The following is a 15,459-nucleotide window of genomic DNA, read 5'->3' as shown; positions in this document are numbered from 1 at the left end:
AATTTAAACTAGATGCACATTTATACCATCTTTGTTCTATCATGTAATAACAGCTCAAATTTGATGCTTACTTTCGAATCTAATGATCAAGTTAAAACATCCCGAAAAGTTTATTGACGCTAATATCAGTTGTGGTGACCGTTTTGGAATTGTGAAGTAACAAATGGTCACGGATGTACATATGATTTACAAAACTTCAATTTTAACCAAAAGTGTCATCCGATCATAGATTGGTATTAAAATGTCAATTCTTGTTATTTCAGATACCTCAGTACATCAACTGATATGTCCACTTAACAAAACAATATACATACACACAGCAGCTGGAAAAGTCTTCAATGTTAGGGATGTTGTGTCAGTAATACCTTCAGATTCAAAGTTGAAATTTAACTTTAGTCCTGCAGAATTAATTACCTTGGATCATACAGCAATGGTAGAGCAGAAGAAAGTAGTTGTCACTGCAAGTGGTACGTGGGGAGCCGAGGACCAATGTTCTTTTTTTGTAGAAACTAAAGGTAGGTTTAAGAGCACTCTGTAGCGACAAAAGAAAGAATTGTTATTGAATGATGTAATACGACTTAAAGTTATTCACAGTCCCCTTGCATATAGGGTTGTTAATGCCTGCTCTTGCCTTTTGGATAGCATGGAAAGGTAACGATGACCAGTGGCCAATCCAGAACTTTTCTTGAGTGGGGGCCCGCTGACTGACCTAAGGGGGACGGGCGCCATTCATGCCTCAATTATTCCTTATATAATCAACCAGTTCTTTCCACGAAAGGGGGGGGCGGTCCCCTCAGTGCCCCCTGGATCCACCTATGGTGACCAATGAAAGGGATAACAAATGTATATGTGACTTTGGGATAGATGTTTGATAGAATCATTAGATTTTATCTTTTGAACCTCATGAAAGAAAAAAACGGTTATTTTGTACTTTTCAAAATGGATGTTTTCCTAAAAAAAGACTGTACGAAAAAAGTAACTCGATCTGACCCTTTGTTACCCACCCACGCACGTTAAGTTTCTGCAAAGTTATATAATTAGACATACACAAAAGTCATATTATTGAAAAGCTTATATGTTACAATCAAACCCGTTTTCAAAATGTTTAATCTTTGCTAGACAAAACACCGTTTTTGAGAAAACTGTCAGCACTGACATAATTTTCTCCAGTGTTAACTCGAAAAACTTATGATAAATATCTTGATACGCTTACTGATTTAATTTATCATGGACACAAGGTTTAACACAATTACCACCATTTTTGTTTAAAACGACTAAATGGAATGCATAACATTTTTATGTTGTCAAAAGTACCCAAATTGATTTTATAGGCAAGAAAACACGGAACACGGTTCCGTAGGCTATATCGCATGTCATTTGATGTTGATATAAAACTGCTCTTTATTTATGCAAAATAAGAAACAGATTAAAAGACAAAAACAAAAGTGAAGGTTATAGATGTCTTTACCATCACATGATTTTCAAATAACTTGTAAAATATGCCCTCAATTCACAACCATTATGTTATCTAATTAAAAATTAAATAAAATTATACATAAATAAATCAACAAATTAAATGTTCCGTTACTACAGAAGTTATATTTCTATTTTTTTGTTCGTCTATACGTCTGTCTATGGCATAATAAATATTATGTTATAATATCGGTCTCACAATCTACCAACACTATGATTATTCGACTCTACAAATGTATAAGGTGTAATACCACCAAATCATGGTACGTCACATCCGGTTGTATTCGAAAGTAGGTTGAAAAAAATATTCCCTTGAATTTGACAGTTGGTGGTAATTAATCCTACATTTTATTGCAGTAAAAACATTTCTGTGTCATAAACATATGTCTTGGGAATTTCAAAACACCATTATTTTTTATTTGGAATTTCTATAGAAAATTTTGTAATCTTTTGTAATTTTGTTATTTTCATACGTACTTGGAGAGATGTTCCGAGAAAGTCCGGGAAATTATTACTTCCCTTTAACAAAAGTTCGGGAAAAACAGTAAACTTCCGGGCACGTAAATTTGAAATTAGTCAAAATAGTTAAAATCTTTTTATTATATGCTGGAGAGGGACTAAAAATGTTACGAACATTATACTAATTTGATAAATATCAACGATGTGTGCGATCTGACGGCAAGGAAGGCACGTTTTCCCAGAGAAATCGTTGGGGAATCCAGGTAGGTCAATCTATTTATTTATAGATAGCAGAAAAATGGCGTCGAGTTAGTTGCCTTTTTGTTTCTTAGTATGGATAGTAAAATTGGGTATTTTCTCTGGGTCGTTTAAATCACTCGAAACTAGGTGAGACATGCACGGAAGTGATAGATATGTATTATAAATATATAGAAAATTGAATATTTTAATAAATGTGATATGGCTATGATGACTGGTTTCTGATGAATGATTTATTATCAATGATTATGTCACAAAAAAAATGTATTTTCTTTTTAGCTCACCTGGCCTAAAAGGCCATGTGAGCTTTTCTCATCACTTGGCGTCCGTCGTCGTCGTCGTCGTCGTCTGTCGTCGTTAACAATTTTTCAAACATCTTCTCCTCTGAAACTACTGAATGGATTTGAATGAAACTTAACATGATTGTTCCTTAGTATATCCTGCACAAAATGTGCGCTTCGATTTTTGATCCGTCAAAAAACATGGCCGCCGTTACTTAAAATAGAACATAGGGGTCAAATGCAGTTTTTGGCTTATATCTCAAAAACGAAAGCATTTAGAGCAAATCTGACATGGGGGTAAAAATGTTCATTAGGTCAAGATCTATCAGCCCTGAAATTTTCAGATGAATCAAACAAACCATTGTTGGGTTGCTGCCACTTAATTGGTAATTTTAAGGAAATTTTGCAGTTTTTGGTCATTATCTTGAATATTATTATAGATAAAGATAAACTGTAAACAGCAAAAAAGATCAGCAAAGTAAGATCTACAAATAAGTTAATATGACCAAAATTGTCAATTGACCCCTTAAGGGGTTATTGTCCTTTAATGACAATTTTTCACAATTTGTTCATCATATTTGCTAACTTTAAAAAATCTTCTCCTCTAAAACTACTGAATGGATTTGGTTAAAACTTAGCATGATTGTTCCTTAGATTATCCTGCACAAAGTGTGTGCTTTGATTTTTGATCCGTCAAAAAACATGGCCGCCGTTACTTAAAATAGAACATAGGGGTCAAATGCAGTTTTTGGCTTATATCTCAAAAACGAAAGCATTTAGAGCAAATCTGACATGGAGTAAAAATGTTCATTAGGTCAAGAACTATCAGCCCTGAAATTTTCAGATGAATCAAACAAACCATTGTTGGGTTGCTGCCACTTAATTGGTAATTTTACGGAAATTTTGCAGTTTTTGGTCATTATCTTGAATATTATTATAGATAAAGATAAACTGTAAACAGCAAAAAAGATCAGCAAAGTAAGATCTACAAATAAGTCAATTTGACCAAAATTGTCAATTGACCCCTTAAGGGGTTATTGTCCTTTAATGACAATTTTTCACAATTTGTTCATCATATTTGCTAACTTTAAAAAATCTTCTCCTCTGAAACTACTGAATGGATTTGGTTAAAACTTAGCATGGTTGTTCCTTAGATTATCCTGCACAAAGTGTGTGCTTTGATTTTTGATCCGTCAAAAAACATGGCCGCCGTTACTTAAAATAGAACATAGGGGTCAAATGCAGTTTTTGGCTTATATCTCAAAAACGAAAGCATTAAGAGCAAATCTGACTGGAGTAAAAATGTTCATTAGGTCAATATCTATCAGCCCATAAATTTTCAGATGAATCAAACATCCAATTGTTGGGTTGCTGCCACTTAATTGGTAATTTTAAGGAAATTTTGCAGTTTTTGGTCATTATCTTGAATATTATTATAGATAAAGATAAACTGTAAACAGCAAATATGATCAGCAAAGTAAGATCTACAAATAAGTCAATTTGACCAAAATTGTCAATTGACCTCTTTAGGAGTTATTGCCCTTTAAAGACTTTTTTCACAATTTGTTCACCATGTTGACTTACTTTAAAAAATCTTCTCTTATGAAACTGCTGTATCAATTTCAGCCAAACTTAGGCTAAATGAGTTTCAGAGTTTCAGAGTATCTAGTATAAATTTTATATTTCATTTCCTTGTATGTCAAGAAACATAGCTCCTATGGCTAAAATAGAACATAGGAGAAAATGATTTTTTTTTGCTTTTGAAGAAAATAGGACGATTCAAAGAACATTTAAATAAATTGAAAAGCCAAAATAATCATTGATGAGAGATTAAACCAAAAAAATTCAGGTGAGCGATTCAGGCTCTTGAGAGCCTCTTGTTTTATTTTAAGTCACTTTTTGATAAAATAATACATTTTATTCTATTTACCTGTATTTACGTGCATTATTGGTGCAAGTTAAATGTTTTATTTACTTATAAACAAAGTTACAGTTTACCCGACGGCTATTTACGCATTTACTTTTAATTCAGTTCATGTTATTATACGAGACAATAATACTAACTTCTGAACGACTTAGCACATACTTACAACTTCTCGTCCAATCAAATTGGTTGAATTTGCCTTCTAATTTTCATAGTGCGTACTTTTTCCGTGTACTAAGTAACTACGCATGAATGACCACAAGGGTAAGATTTCATTGTATTGTAATCAAGATATTATAACAAAAATTGCTACTGGCTATTTTGAAATAAATGATGCGTTCCAAATTTAACTAAATAGTTTGTAATTAGTTTTCAAAAAGATTTTTAACATCCTACTAATCAATCTTTTGATCTAAATTTTGTTTTGACAATTAAAAAAGTTTCTTTCATTTAAATAAAGAGTAATAATAATGGTGCTTTATACCTTGATTAAAGTACAACTCAATCTAAAATTTGTAAACCTTTATCTTCCATGCAATTACTTTGTACACAAAAAGAGTCAACCATAAAAACTTTTGAAGGGAAATTATTAATAAAGCAATTTGATATATTTAGTCATAAATTGGTCGATAATTGGTTGCCTAATGTCCAGTGACAAATATTTCATGCATATAAACTATCCACTAGACTACCTATGGGTACATACCAGGGGCAGATCCAGCCATTTTTAAAAGGTGTTTTAACCAAAGATGTGGGAGGGGATCCAACTGTTTGTATTAAGATAGTATTAGGTTTTATGTGAAATTAAAAAAATGTTTTCAAGAATGTAAAGCTTTGTACAATTTAAGAATTGTCTGCTCTTGGTCAATTCATTTTGTCATCTTACCATGTAAATAAGTACATCTATAGTAAAACAACGCTTCGTTCATATCAATAAACATACTTACACCAGCAGCTACCTTCTTTACATTCTTAAGTCAAGGGCCTTTGAAATCCCATTTTTACAATGATATTATAGTGTGTAGATTTACAAAACTACGTAAATGAGCTACATCCAGTCAGCCAAAACATATCAATAGACTAGTTACAGGATTACTCAAGTTGTAAATATGTGCTAAATTGGATATTGTATAGAAAGGTATATACTATGAAAATAAGAGCTTGGGGCACAGCCCCTCGCTCGAATTTACGTAGTATATACCTTTCTATGCAATAACCGAGACTTAGTTATATTATTTTCACAAAGAAATTGTGAAAATAAATACTCAGGAAACTTATTTGAGAAGCACAATTCGCGAAATTAATACCTGCGAATATCAGTACAATTTCATCATTTTGATAACATAGAGCAAATAATATTTTCAACAATTATATAGAAAACCAGTACAAGTTTAATTATAGGACGGGAATACTACTAAGCAGTTCTTAAAAATAAAATGGCCAATCCTTTTAGAATCAAGGCCTAACTTTCTTTAAGAACGAAATTGCAAATTCTTCTATATTCAAGGCTGTGCACTCAACGGTTAGTCAGATAATGAATAATCATGTAAAATCCACAGCTCAGCTAAAAGCCTCCTCTGTTCATTTGAAGATCACTACTTTGCATTGGCTACCTGAACTACACAAACTATATCGTTTAATCGCGGCTTCTATGATAATCAATTTTGCTGTTAACTAGTTTTCTTACTTCTATGCTATTATATTGTGTTATAATAGTTATCAAAGGTACCAGGGTTATAATTTAATACGCCAGACGCGCGTTTCGTCTACATAAGACTCATCAGTGACGCTCAGATCAAAATAGTTATAAAGCCAAACATGTACTTATATGACCAAAAATTCCAAACAAATGTGCCAAATACAGCTAAGGTATTCTATTCCTGGGATAAGAAAGTCCGTAGTTTTTCGATAAAAATCATAGTTTTATAAACAGGAAATTCATAAAGCATATGAAAATAAAGGAATGAATTATTTTCGGAGTGTAAAACTCTTACAAGTTCTGGATAGATTACGTGCAGTTTGATGGTCTATTCAATTATGTTGACATTGACGACTGCTTGACCCTATACACCATACTTCCTCACAATCTATTTTTTTTTTAATTTGAATAAATGGTCCTTTGAAAAATCTGATTAAAAACGTATTTTTTGCAATTGATAAAAAGCATTGTTCTGTAATAAAAAAGTAAACTAAATACACTTACTGGAACAATGAAAAGATAATTAAAGGTTTGCATGTTTTCTTAGGTAAATTAGGCATGTATATTTTGGTAATGAAGTATATTGACAGGTTATGGGCATTCCTATGGGCACCAAGTGCGCACTTTAAATTGTAGTCTTACATCTACTTCATTTGAACTTTAGTGGATATTTGTCTTATAAGCAATCAAACTACATCTCCTTAATTGCAAATTGTACCTGTATTGTTATGAGTACACCCTCACTTTTAAACTATAATCACTAGCCCATTAGTCAGCATTTCTGTGTTCACATTGATTATTTGTATTATTGATGTTAGTTTTAATGTGGCTTAGCACATTTAAATGAAATACCTGCACGTCACTGGAAAAAAACTAATAACTTAAGATTTGATAAATGAATATGAAATAAAAATTGTCAATAGTACAGATGGTTTATTAGTCGTATATATGATAGGTCAGATATAAATCGACATTACCTAAATTATTTTATGTATCAATACATAAAATCACCTACTTGCAGTTAAAAAGATCTCTTCTGAAAGTCTGTAAGTTTTTGATACTTTTCAATGAGTTCTTATAACATCCTTACAACAAAGACCATAATTCATTTTTAGCTCACCTGGCCGAAAGGCCAAGTGAGCTTCTCCCATCACTTGGCGTCCGGCGTCCGTCGTCCGTCGTCCGTCGTCCGTCGTCGTCCTGCGTTAACTTTTAAGAAAATCTTCTCCTCTGAAACTACTGGGCCAAATTAAACCAAACTTGGCCACAATCATCATTGGGGTATCTAGTTTGAAAAAATGTGTCCGGTGACCCGGCCAACCAACCAAGATGGCCGCCATGGCTAAAAATAGAACATAGGGGTAAAATGCAGTTTTTGGCTTATAACTCAAAAACCAAAGCATTGAGAGCAAATCTGACATGGGGTAAAATTGTTTATCAGGTCAAGATCTATCTGCCCGGAAATTTTCAGATGAATCGGATAACTCGTTGTTGAGTTCCTGCCCCTGAACTGGTAATTTTAAGGAAATTTTACTGATTTAGGTTATTATCTTGAAAATTATTATAGATAGAAATAAGCTGTAAACAGCATTAATGTTCAGCAAAGTAAGATTTACAAATAAGTCAACATGACCGAAATGGTCAGTTGACCCATATAGGAGTTATTGCCCTTTATAGTCAATTTTTAACCATTTTTCGTAAATCTTAGTAATCTTTTACAAAAATCTTCTCCTCTGAAACTACTGGGTCAAATGTATCCAAACTTAGCCACAATTATCTTTGGGGTATATATTTTAAAAAATGTGTCCGGTGACCTGGCCAACCAACCAAGATGGCCGCCACGGCTAAAAATAGAACATAGGGGTAAAATGCAGTTTTTGGCTTCTAACTTAAAAACCAAAGCATTTAGAGCAAATCAGACGTTTAGTTAAATTGTTTATCAGGTCAAGATCTATCTACCCTGAAATTTTCAGATTAATCGGCAACCTGTTGTTGGGTTGCTGCCCCTGAATTGGTAATTTTAAGGAAATTTTGCTGTTTTTGGTTATTATCTTGTATATTATTATAGATAGAGATAAACTGTCAACAACCATTATGTCCAGCAAAGTAAGATTTACAAATAAGTCAACATGACCGAAATGGTCAGTTGACCCCTTTAGGAGTTATTGCCCTTTATAGTCAATTTTTAACCATTTTTCGTAAATCTTAGTTATCTTTAATTTACAAAAATCTTCTCCTCTGAAACTACTGGGCCAAATGAATCCAAACTTATCCACAATCATCTTTGGGGTATCTAGTTTGAAAAAATGTGTCCGATGACCCGGCCATCCAACCAAGATGGCCGCCATGGCTAAAAATAGAACATAAGGGTAAAATGCAGTTTTTGGCTTATAACTCAAAAACCAAAGCGTTTAGAGCAAATCTGACAGGAGTTAAATTGTTTATCAGGTCAAGATCTATCTGCCCCGAAGTTTTCAAATGAATCGGACAACCCGTTGTTGGGTTGCTGCCCCTGAATTGGTAATTTTAAGGAAATTTTGCTGTTTTTGGTTATTGTCTTGAATATTATTATAGATAGAGATTAACTGTAAACAGCAATAATGTTCAGCAAAGTAAGATTTACAAATAAGTCAACATGACCGAAATGGTCAATTGACCCCCTTAGGAGTTATTGTCCTGTATAGTCAATTTTCAACAATTTTTATAAAATTTGTAAATTTTTACTAACATTTTCCACTGAAACTACTGGGCCAAGTTCATTATAGATAGAGATAATTGTAAGCAGCAAGGATGTTCAGTAAAGTAAGATGTACAAACACATCACCATCACCAAAATACAATTTTGTCATGAATCCATCTGCTTCCTTTGTTTAATAGTCACATAGACCAAGGTGAGCAACACAGGCTCTTTAGAGCCTCTAGTTTATTTTGCATTTGAATGTTCAAAATTCAAAAAAATGTCGGTCCTTAAAGAAAAACTAGCAATTTACCTGATTCAAATTTTATATAGGAGATGTTTCATTGTACAAGACAAACCTAGTTCTTACAATTTTTACAGACAATATACATTTAAACTTCCTCGTTTACTTGAAATAATTCAATAATATATCGTTGAAAACAGATAAAAACTAATACATTTGTCATGTTTGTGTGGTCATGAATCTAATTTTCAATTTAGTTTTTTTCCACACACACAGAATATGGCATGACATTTTTATATGATTTTTGTTTAGTTAAAATCACATTCAATAGGGTTATAATGTTAAATGTGTCATGTTTTCCAGATTTGTTTGTGAAACAGAAAAAACAAAATTAATAGGAACAAATTGAAATATTTGTCAGAAACCAGCTTTAAGTTTTTGAGTTTACATTTAACAGATCAAATATATTCATTATAAATATTGAATATCAACAACATCACATGCAGTTATTTCTATTTTTTTAGAAGATATTTGTTTACTCAGGTGACTTGTTCAATGAGTGATGGATTTCTCTAAGAAGAAATATAACATGTATAAAGGTCCCACTAAATAAACTACAAAGAAAATAAAATTATTTTGTTATTATTCAATTTGACAATAGAAATGCAAAAAATATAGATGGATTGACTAATTGGAGACGGCCCTGTGAAAAGTTTCATTTCATTCGCAAATAATACGATCAAACATATAAAGATATATTTTACCTTAAAAACCAATTATTCATATCTTACATTTTTTTTCTAGCTAATGCATGTTTCCGTGAGTCTTTCCCAGTAAGCATACCAAATGCTGCACCTGTGACTTGTACTTCTGGTAACATCAGCTGCACAGTTACATGTAATAGTGGATTTCTGTTCTTTGATGGCAACACAACAAAGACATATGACTGCACAGGAAAAAACATATGGCTACCGGCTTTACCTCCAGATATATGCATAAGTATGTTAATATTATTTTATTACCTCGAATATACTTCATTTGGAAACCAATTGTCTATTTATTACTTTATACTAGAGGCTCTTAAGGTGGTATGGGTGTCTTTCGCAATCTTGGATTGTAAAAAACACAGAATCTAAGGTCCAGATTTTCAATCAAGATAGTAAAATTTGATGCAGGAATGCAGATAACTAATGTGAATTTGCATTTAAAAGAACAAATTTATAAGATTATAACTTATAAATATTAATATTTGCACAAGTGTTGATAAGTTCTGTCTGAATTTCAGTATTTTTAAAACGGCATTTTAAGGGGAGGTAGCTCTGAAATTGTGCATTTTCTGAAGAAATCTACATGGAATTTTGCTATTTCGTATTTTAGCCGAAAAAAACACACGGTGAACCTATCTTTTCTTTAAGTATTCTCAAAGCATTTTATAAAAGCTATCTTCACGTATTTTATTTTACAATTCTATCATTTGGTTTAACTTCTAATCACATAATGGTGATTTTTCCCTGTATAATGCATACAAAATGTGTCATTTTGTCATGACCTGTAGCTTAGGAAAATGCACAGTGACCTATCAATTTTATGATATTTTTGAACATATATCAATAGATACTACGATTTGGCAAGTATGAACAAATTATATCTTTTTTAATTTAGACTCCCATACCACATTAAGAGCCTTTGTCGCTCACCTGATCTTTTTGCATATCAAACAAAGGACTCTCTCCAACATTGTAGACGAGAATTGACTTCATGGGGAAAATCTCTATTTTGTTGATCTTGTATATCTGATCTTTCTGACTGCTTAGTTTCTTTCTATTGTCTTATTTTTTGCTTTAAAACAATCAAAAGAGAGTACCAAAATTCTCATTGGAGGGTAATGATCCTCCTATTAAGAATGACAGTCTACTAACTATATCGGCAACATTTTCTCTTCAATTGATATTTCTCCGATGATCATTTTTCTGATTAAAAGTGTTTATTTTTCTAATATGATTTAATTCATATCAGACACAACAGAAATACAAATGTGTCTCTATAAATATCATAATTTTCATGATAAAAAGACAAACAATGCATTATTACCCCTATGTTTTATTTATAGCCATGTTGGTCATGTTGATTTTCAGGCGGGATCATCTGACACTTTTTATAACTAGGTTATACGAATGATGATTGTGGCCAAGTTTGGTTAAATTTGACTCAGTAGTATCAGAAGATATGATTTTCCTAAAAGATTACAAAACAAAAAACGAAAATATCTTTTGAAATGACTATTAAGAGCAATTACTCCTTAAGGAATAAATTGACCATGTTTGTCATGTTGAACTATTTGAAGACAATACTTTGCTGAACAATATTGCTGCGTACAGTTTTTCACTATCTATAATAATATTCAAGATAATAACCAAAAACTGCAAAATTTTCGTAAAATTGCTAATTAAGGTAGATTGATGGTATACCGCCATCTTGGATTGTACAATCACAGTACAAAATCGGTCTAGTTATTTGCCTAAATCTGCAAATTTGGAGACAGATTTGCAATTCAATGGTAAGACTGTTTTCTCTATTTAGAGAAAACTTGTTAATTAATCGTATTATTCAAAATATTTTAACAAATATAATTTTTTTTGGTTTTAAAATCATTATTTTCAAATGAGCCATTTAAGGGGAGATAACTTTTTTAGTACAAAATTTATACTGGGTTAATAGGGGAATTTTTTATTTTTACTTGTAGCAAGAAAACAAGTACGGTGACACCTTGTTTTCTTTTTATTTTCTTAAAACATATTATGAAACCTTTCTTCTCACAATTTATTTCAAAATTCTATCTCATAGAATTTTTTTTAGTCACACTAATGTGTTTTTTCATGAACAAACTAACCAAATTTTGGCAATTTTCAACGCCTCATAGCTTGTAAAATAGCACGGTGACCTATACTTTTTATTAAATATTTGAAAAGAGCATAGTAAAATCTTCATTTTGGCAAATTATAAAAAAAATCTGTCTCAAAAAATATATACTTGTGATCTACCTTAAGGGAAATCAACACAAAGTGGGTTGTCTGTCACGTTTAAAACATTTCAAGGCAGATAGATCTTGACCTGATGAATAATTTTACCCTGCGTCAGATTTGCCTTTGGGTCAGGTGAGGTGAATAAATAGGAAAAGATTAAAATTTCCAAAACGTTTTTAGAATTTTATTATTTTTCTCTCTGACCCGCAACTAAGAGACACAAGGTAAACGTTTAAGTTTAGTGGTGCTTCTGCTTCCATGAACCTGAAACATATTACACATTTTCAATATGAGGTCATTTTTTTAACAGATATGCGAATTTTGGTTTTGGTTCTGACTTTAACGTTCAAGGAACAGGACAAGAAATAAATAAAAAGCCCTGGTTTTAGGTTTAGGTGTAATTTCACTGTTGACTGAAAATGGAAATGTGATATTGGATGCATGTCATAGTGTCTTTCATTATTATGGAAGATGTATTTGACTTGAAAGTTCAAGTCTGATAGGTTACGTGCTTATATTTGTTTAGGTTTTTATGTTTTTGTTAATGCTAAACAGCAAACATGCTTACATCAGTTCGCACTTGTTGTGTCTGTGTACAAGTAGAACACTTGCTGACATGACAGGTTTTAGTTCTTTTTATTTATCCACTTTCAATTATCTGTGCTTAGTATTCTTACGTTTGTGTGTACTGTATTTCCATCACGTAGGGTTTTCACTTTGGCAATATGTTTAACATGGCCATATAAGTGAAAGGTTTTGCTATCTATATAACAATGTTGTACCCCCACTTTTCCATTTAATTTTCTTTTACAGAGTCAAGAATATGGCAGTTGTTATTTAATAGTCCATCTATGTGTATTTTGGCGTTTGTTTATGTTTACCCTCAGTGTTTCTGTTGTTCCTTATAGTTTATATGCTTCCCTCGGTTTAAGTTTGAAACCCGGATTTGTATCTGTCAATCGATATATGACTATTGAATAACGGTATACTAATGCTGCCTTTATATACAATATAAATAATATGACTTCCACGTGTAAATATTAATTTGCAAACTTGAAAACAGGGCTGTTGATATCTTAATGTTTGATTAATTTGATCGGAATATGAGTAACAAGAAATTGTAAAATGAATGAAATTTTAACACAAATTGCAAAGAATTAAATATATTTTTTTTTTAAATGAAAGACAACAGGAATTAATACTGCAAGTCTTTTTTCAGAGTATGGTGATCCATCCGACATCATAGTACTGCAAGTGGTCTATAAAACTGATCCACAGTTTGCTAAAGACTGTAAAGGAGGTCATGATGAAAAAATCAAAACAAACAATGCATCATTTACAAATGCTATTTACAACTTATGTAATAATGCCCTTGTATCTGCTGGGCCATTAGTGATAACACATACTGAGACTACCACTACAGGATTTGATGTAAGATATAGTATTGAAAATGTATAGTTAATAATAGGAGCGTTTTCTTTATAATGAAGAAGATAATTGAATAATCTCCATTTATCGCTTGTATGTGTATTTTTCCCTTTGATTTTTTATGTGTTAATTTTCATTCTGACTCGACCCGCTTGAGAATGAAAATATCTGCTTTTAAATTAATAATAAATCCCCCAATGCTCAGTCGTGGAAAAAACAAAATTAGAGACAACGCTTCAAGACATAAACAACTCTGAATATCAAGAACATTTTGGTACACAACAAATTCGAACATTTTCACTTGAAGTTCCAAATATCAATTACTTGACATTTAAAAATCGATCTAATGAAACTGAGAAACCAGGAGATAACAATCAAGATATTAATCAAACATCCAATGTTGATGACCAATCTAAAAAAAAAATTGCTCTATCACCTACATTGACTTCTTTGAAGACAACAGTAATTTGCACGTTATTCTTGAGACAATATCAGAACTTCCAGAAATAAATAGTGATATAAATGAAGCTACTTCAAATCTAAACACAGCTAACACCGTATCTGCATTTCCAAGTTCCTCTTATACATTTACTTAGAGATTCGCACTGGTGGATCAAAACGAAAGGGATCAATTTATCATAGAGAGCGAGAGAGAGAATGGTAATAATAAAAGTAAAGAAAGGGAAGTTGTGTGAAGGCTTTTACTTATTACATATCGAAAAGCAAAAATGTCGAGGAGGAGATCTTCTATATTGACCCGTAACAATTAGAATAGTATCTTGTGTACTCATCTTTGTTAGTTCCTGTATTTGAAAAATATTAATATATACCAGTCTTTTTAAAAAGCTTGTTATCTTTATATCAAATTTCAAGCAAAAAGTAGAATCACAGAAATACTGAGTTCGGAGGAACATTCAAAACTGAAATTTCCCAATCAAATGACAGAATCACTGGCTAAAACACATTACACGAATAAAAAACATGCATGTATGAAAAGAACAGACCACAAGAAATGCAGAAAGAAACAAGCCCTTTCTATCTTGGAGTTAACCATTTTAAAAAAAGCAATCACTTGGTACAAAAACCAACCAATGGGTGAATGAAAGCTTCAATTCAACTTCTTGCTAAGATGACAATATACTAGCCGTACATCTAAGCGTGTTTCTTAAATGGATCTTTTTATCATCTGAGTGTAAAATGGAATTATTTGTGTTGGTTAGTGTTAAGTAAACGTAGAAAAAGAGGGGGAGTTAGCCAAAGGCATATTTCCCATATATACATGTGTACAGAAGTAATTTACCAGTTATCATACTGAAAGCAGGGCAGTTTTGTTCACACTTGTCCGACAAATATAGAGAATAATAACTGAACGCTTGGGGTGTCAAAAACATAAAGCTACTTGCATAGCAGCCTCTCGTATAACTACAAATAATTCCATTTTACAGATGATAACAGGATTGACACAAACACCAACATACGCCATTTTTGTACCAGCCGGCTGCTTAGATCAAACACCATTTTCCCAATGAATAAAAGTCGTTGTGTGACTACATATCAAATACAACGCGAAAACAATAGTACCAAAACAGTTAATGAATTTCTACCGTTTGAGATATATTTTTTGCTGAATTCTGTGTTGAATAATATTTGGAAATACACATTAAGGTAGATGGGGGTCTAAATTTAAATGCATAGAATGTTTTGATAATTTGTCAAAATGAAGTTTATATTATGCTTTTTTCAAAAATATAATAACATATATGCATGGGTCACGTTGCTGTTTTTCACGCTACAGGTTGAGCAAAGATGTGCATGGAAAACCCAAATTTGGTGATCAAAAGAAAACTACACAATATAGCTCTAATAATATGCTTTGAAATTTTGAGATAAGAAAAAGAAAACATGAGGTAACGAGACTCGTTTTCTTTCCGACATAATAATAAAGGTTCATTCACAGCTGCACATTCTAGTATAAAAGTTATTTTATTGAGTT

General features: G+C 32.0%; 1 protein-coding gene across 1 annotated transcript in view; it reads left to right on the top strand.

Moving 5' to 3' along the window:
- The window catches only part of LOC139490037 (uncharacterized), a 100,478-nt gene that overhangs the window by 45,913 nt on the left and 39,106 nt on the right, over window positions 1-15,459 (top strand). The window contains exons 23-25 of the mRNA XM_071276889.1: window positions 264-515; window positions 9,820-10,014; window positions 13,258-13,469. Of these exons, the coding sequence (XP_071132990.1) occupies window positions 264-515; window positions 9,820-10,014; window positions 13,258-13,469 (659 nt within the window). The remainder of the gene's footprint in view (window positions 1-263; window positions 516-9,819; window positions 10,015-13,257; window positions 13,470-15,459) is intronic.

This window comes from Mytilus edulis, chromosome 9 (assembly GCF_963676685.1).
Source record: "Mytilus edulis chromosome 9, xbMytEdul2.2, whole genome shotgun sequence".
NCBI lineage: Eukaryota > Metazoa > Mollusca > Bivalvia > Mytilida > Mytilidae > Mytilus > Mytilus edulis.
The sequence above is the reverse complement of the archived record's forward strand: the minus strand, read 5'-3'. Positions and strand labels throughout refer to the sequence as shown.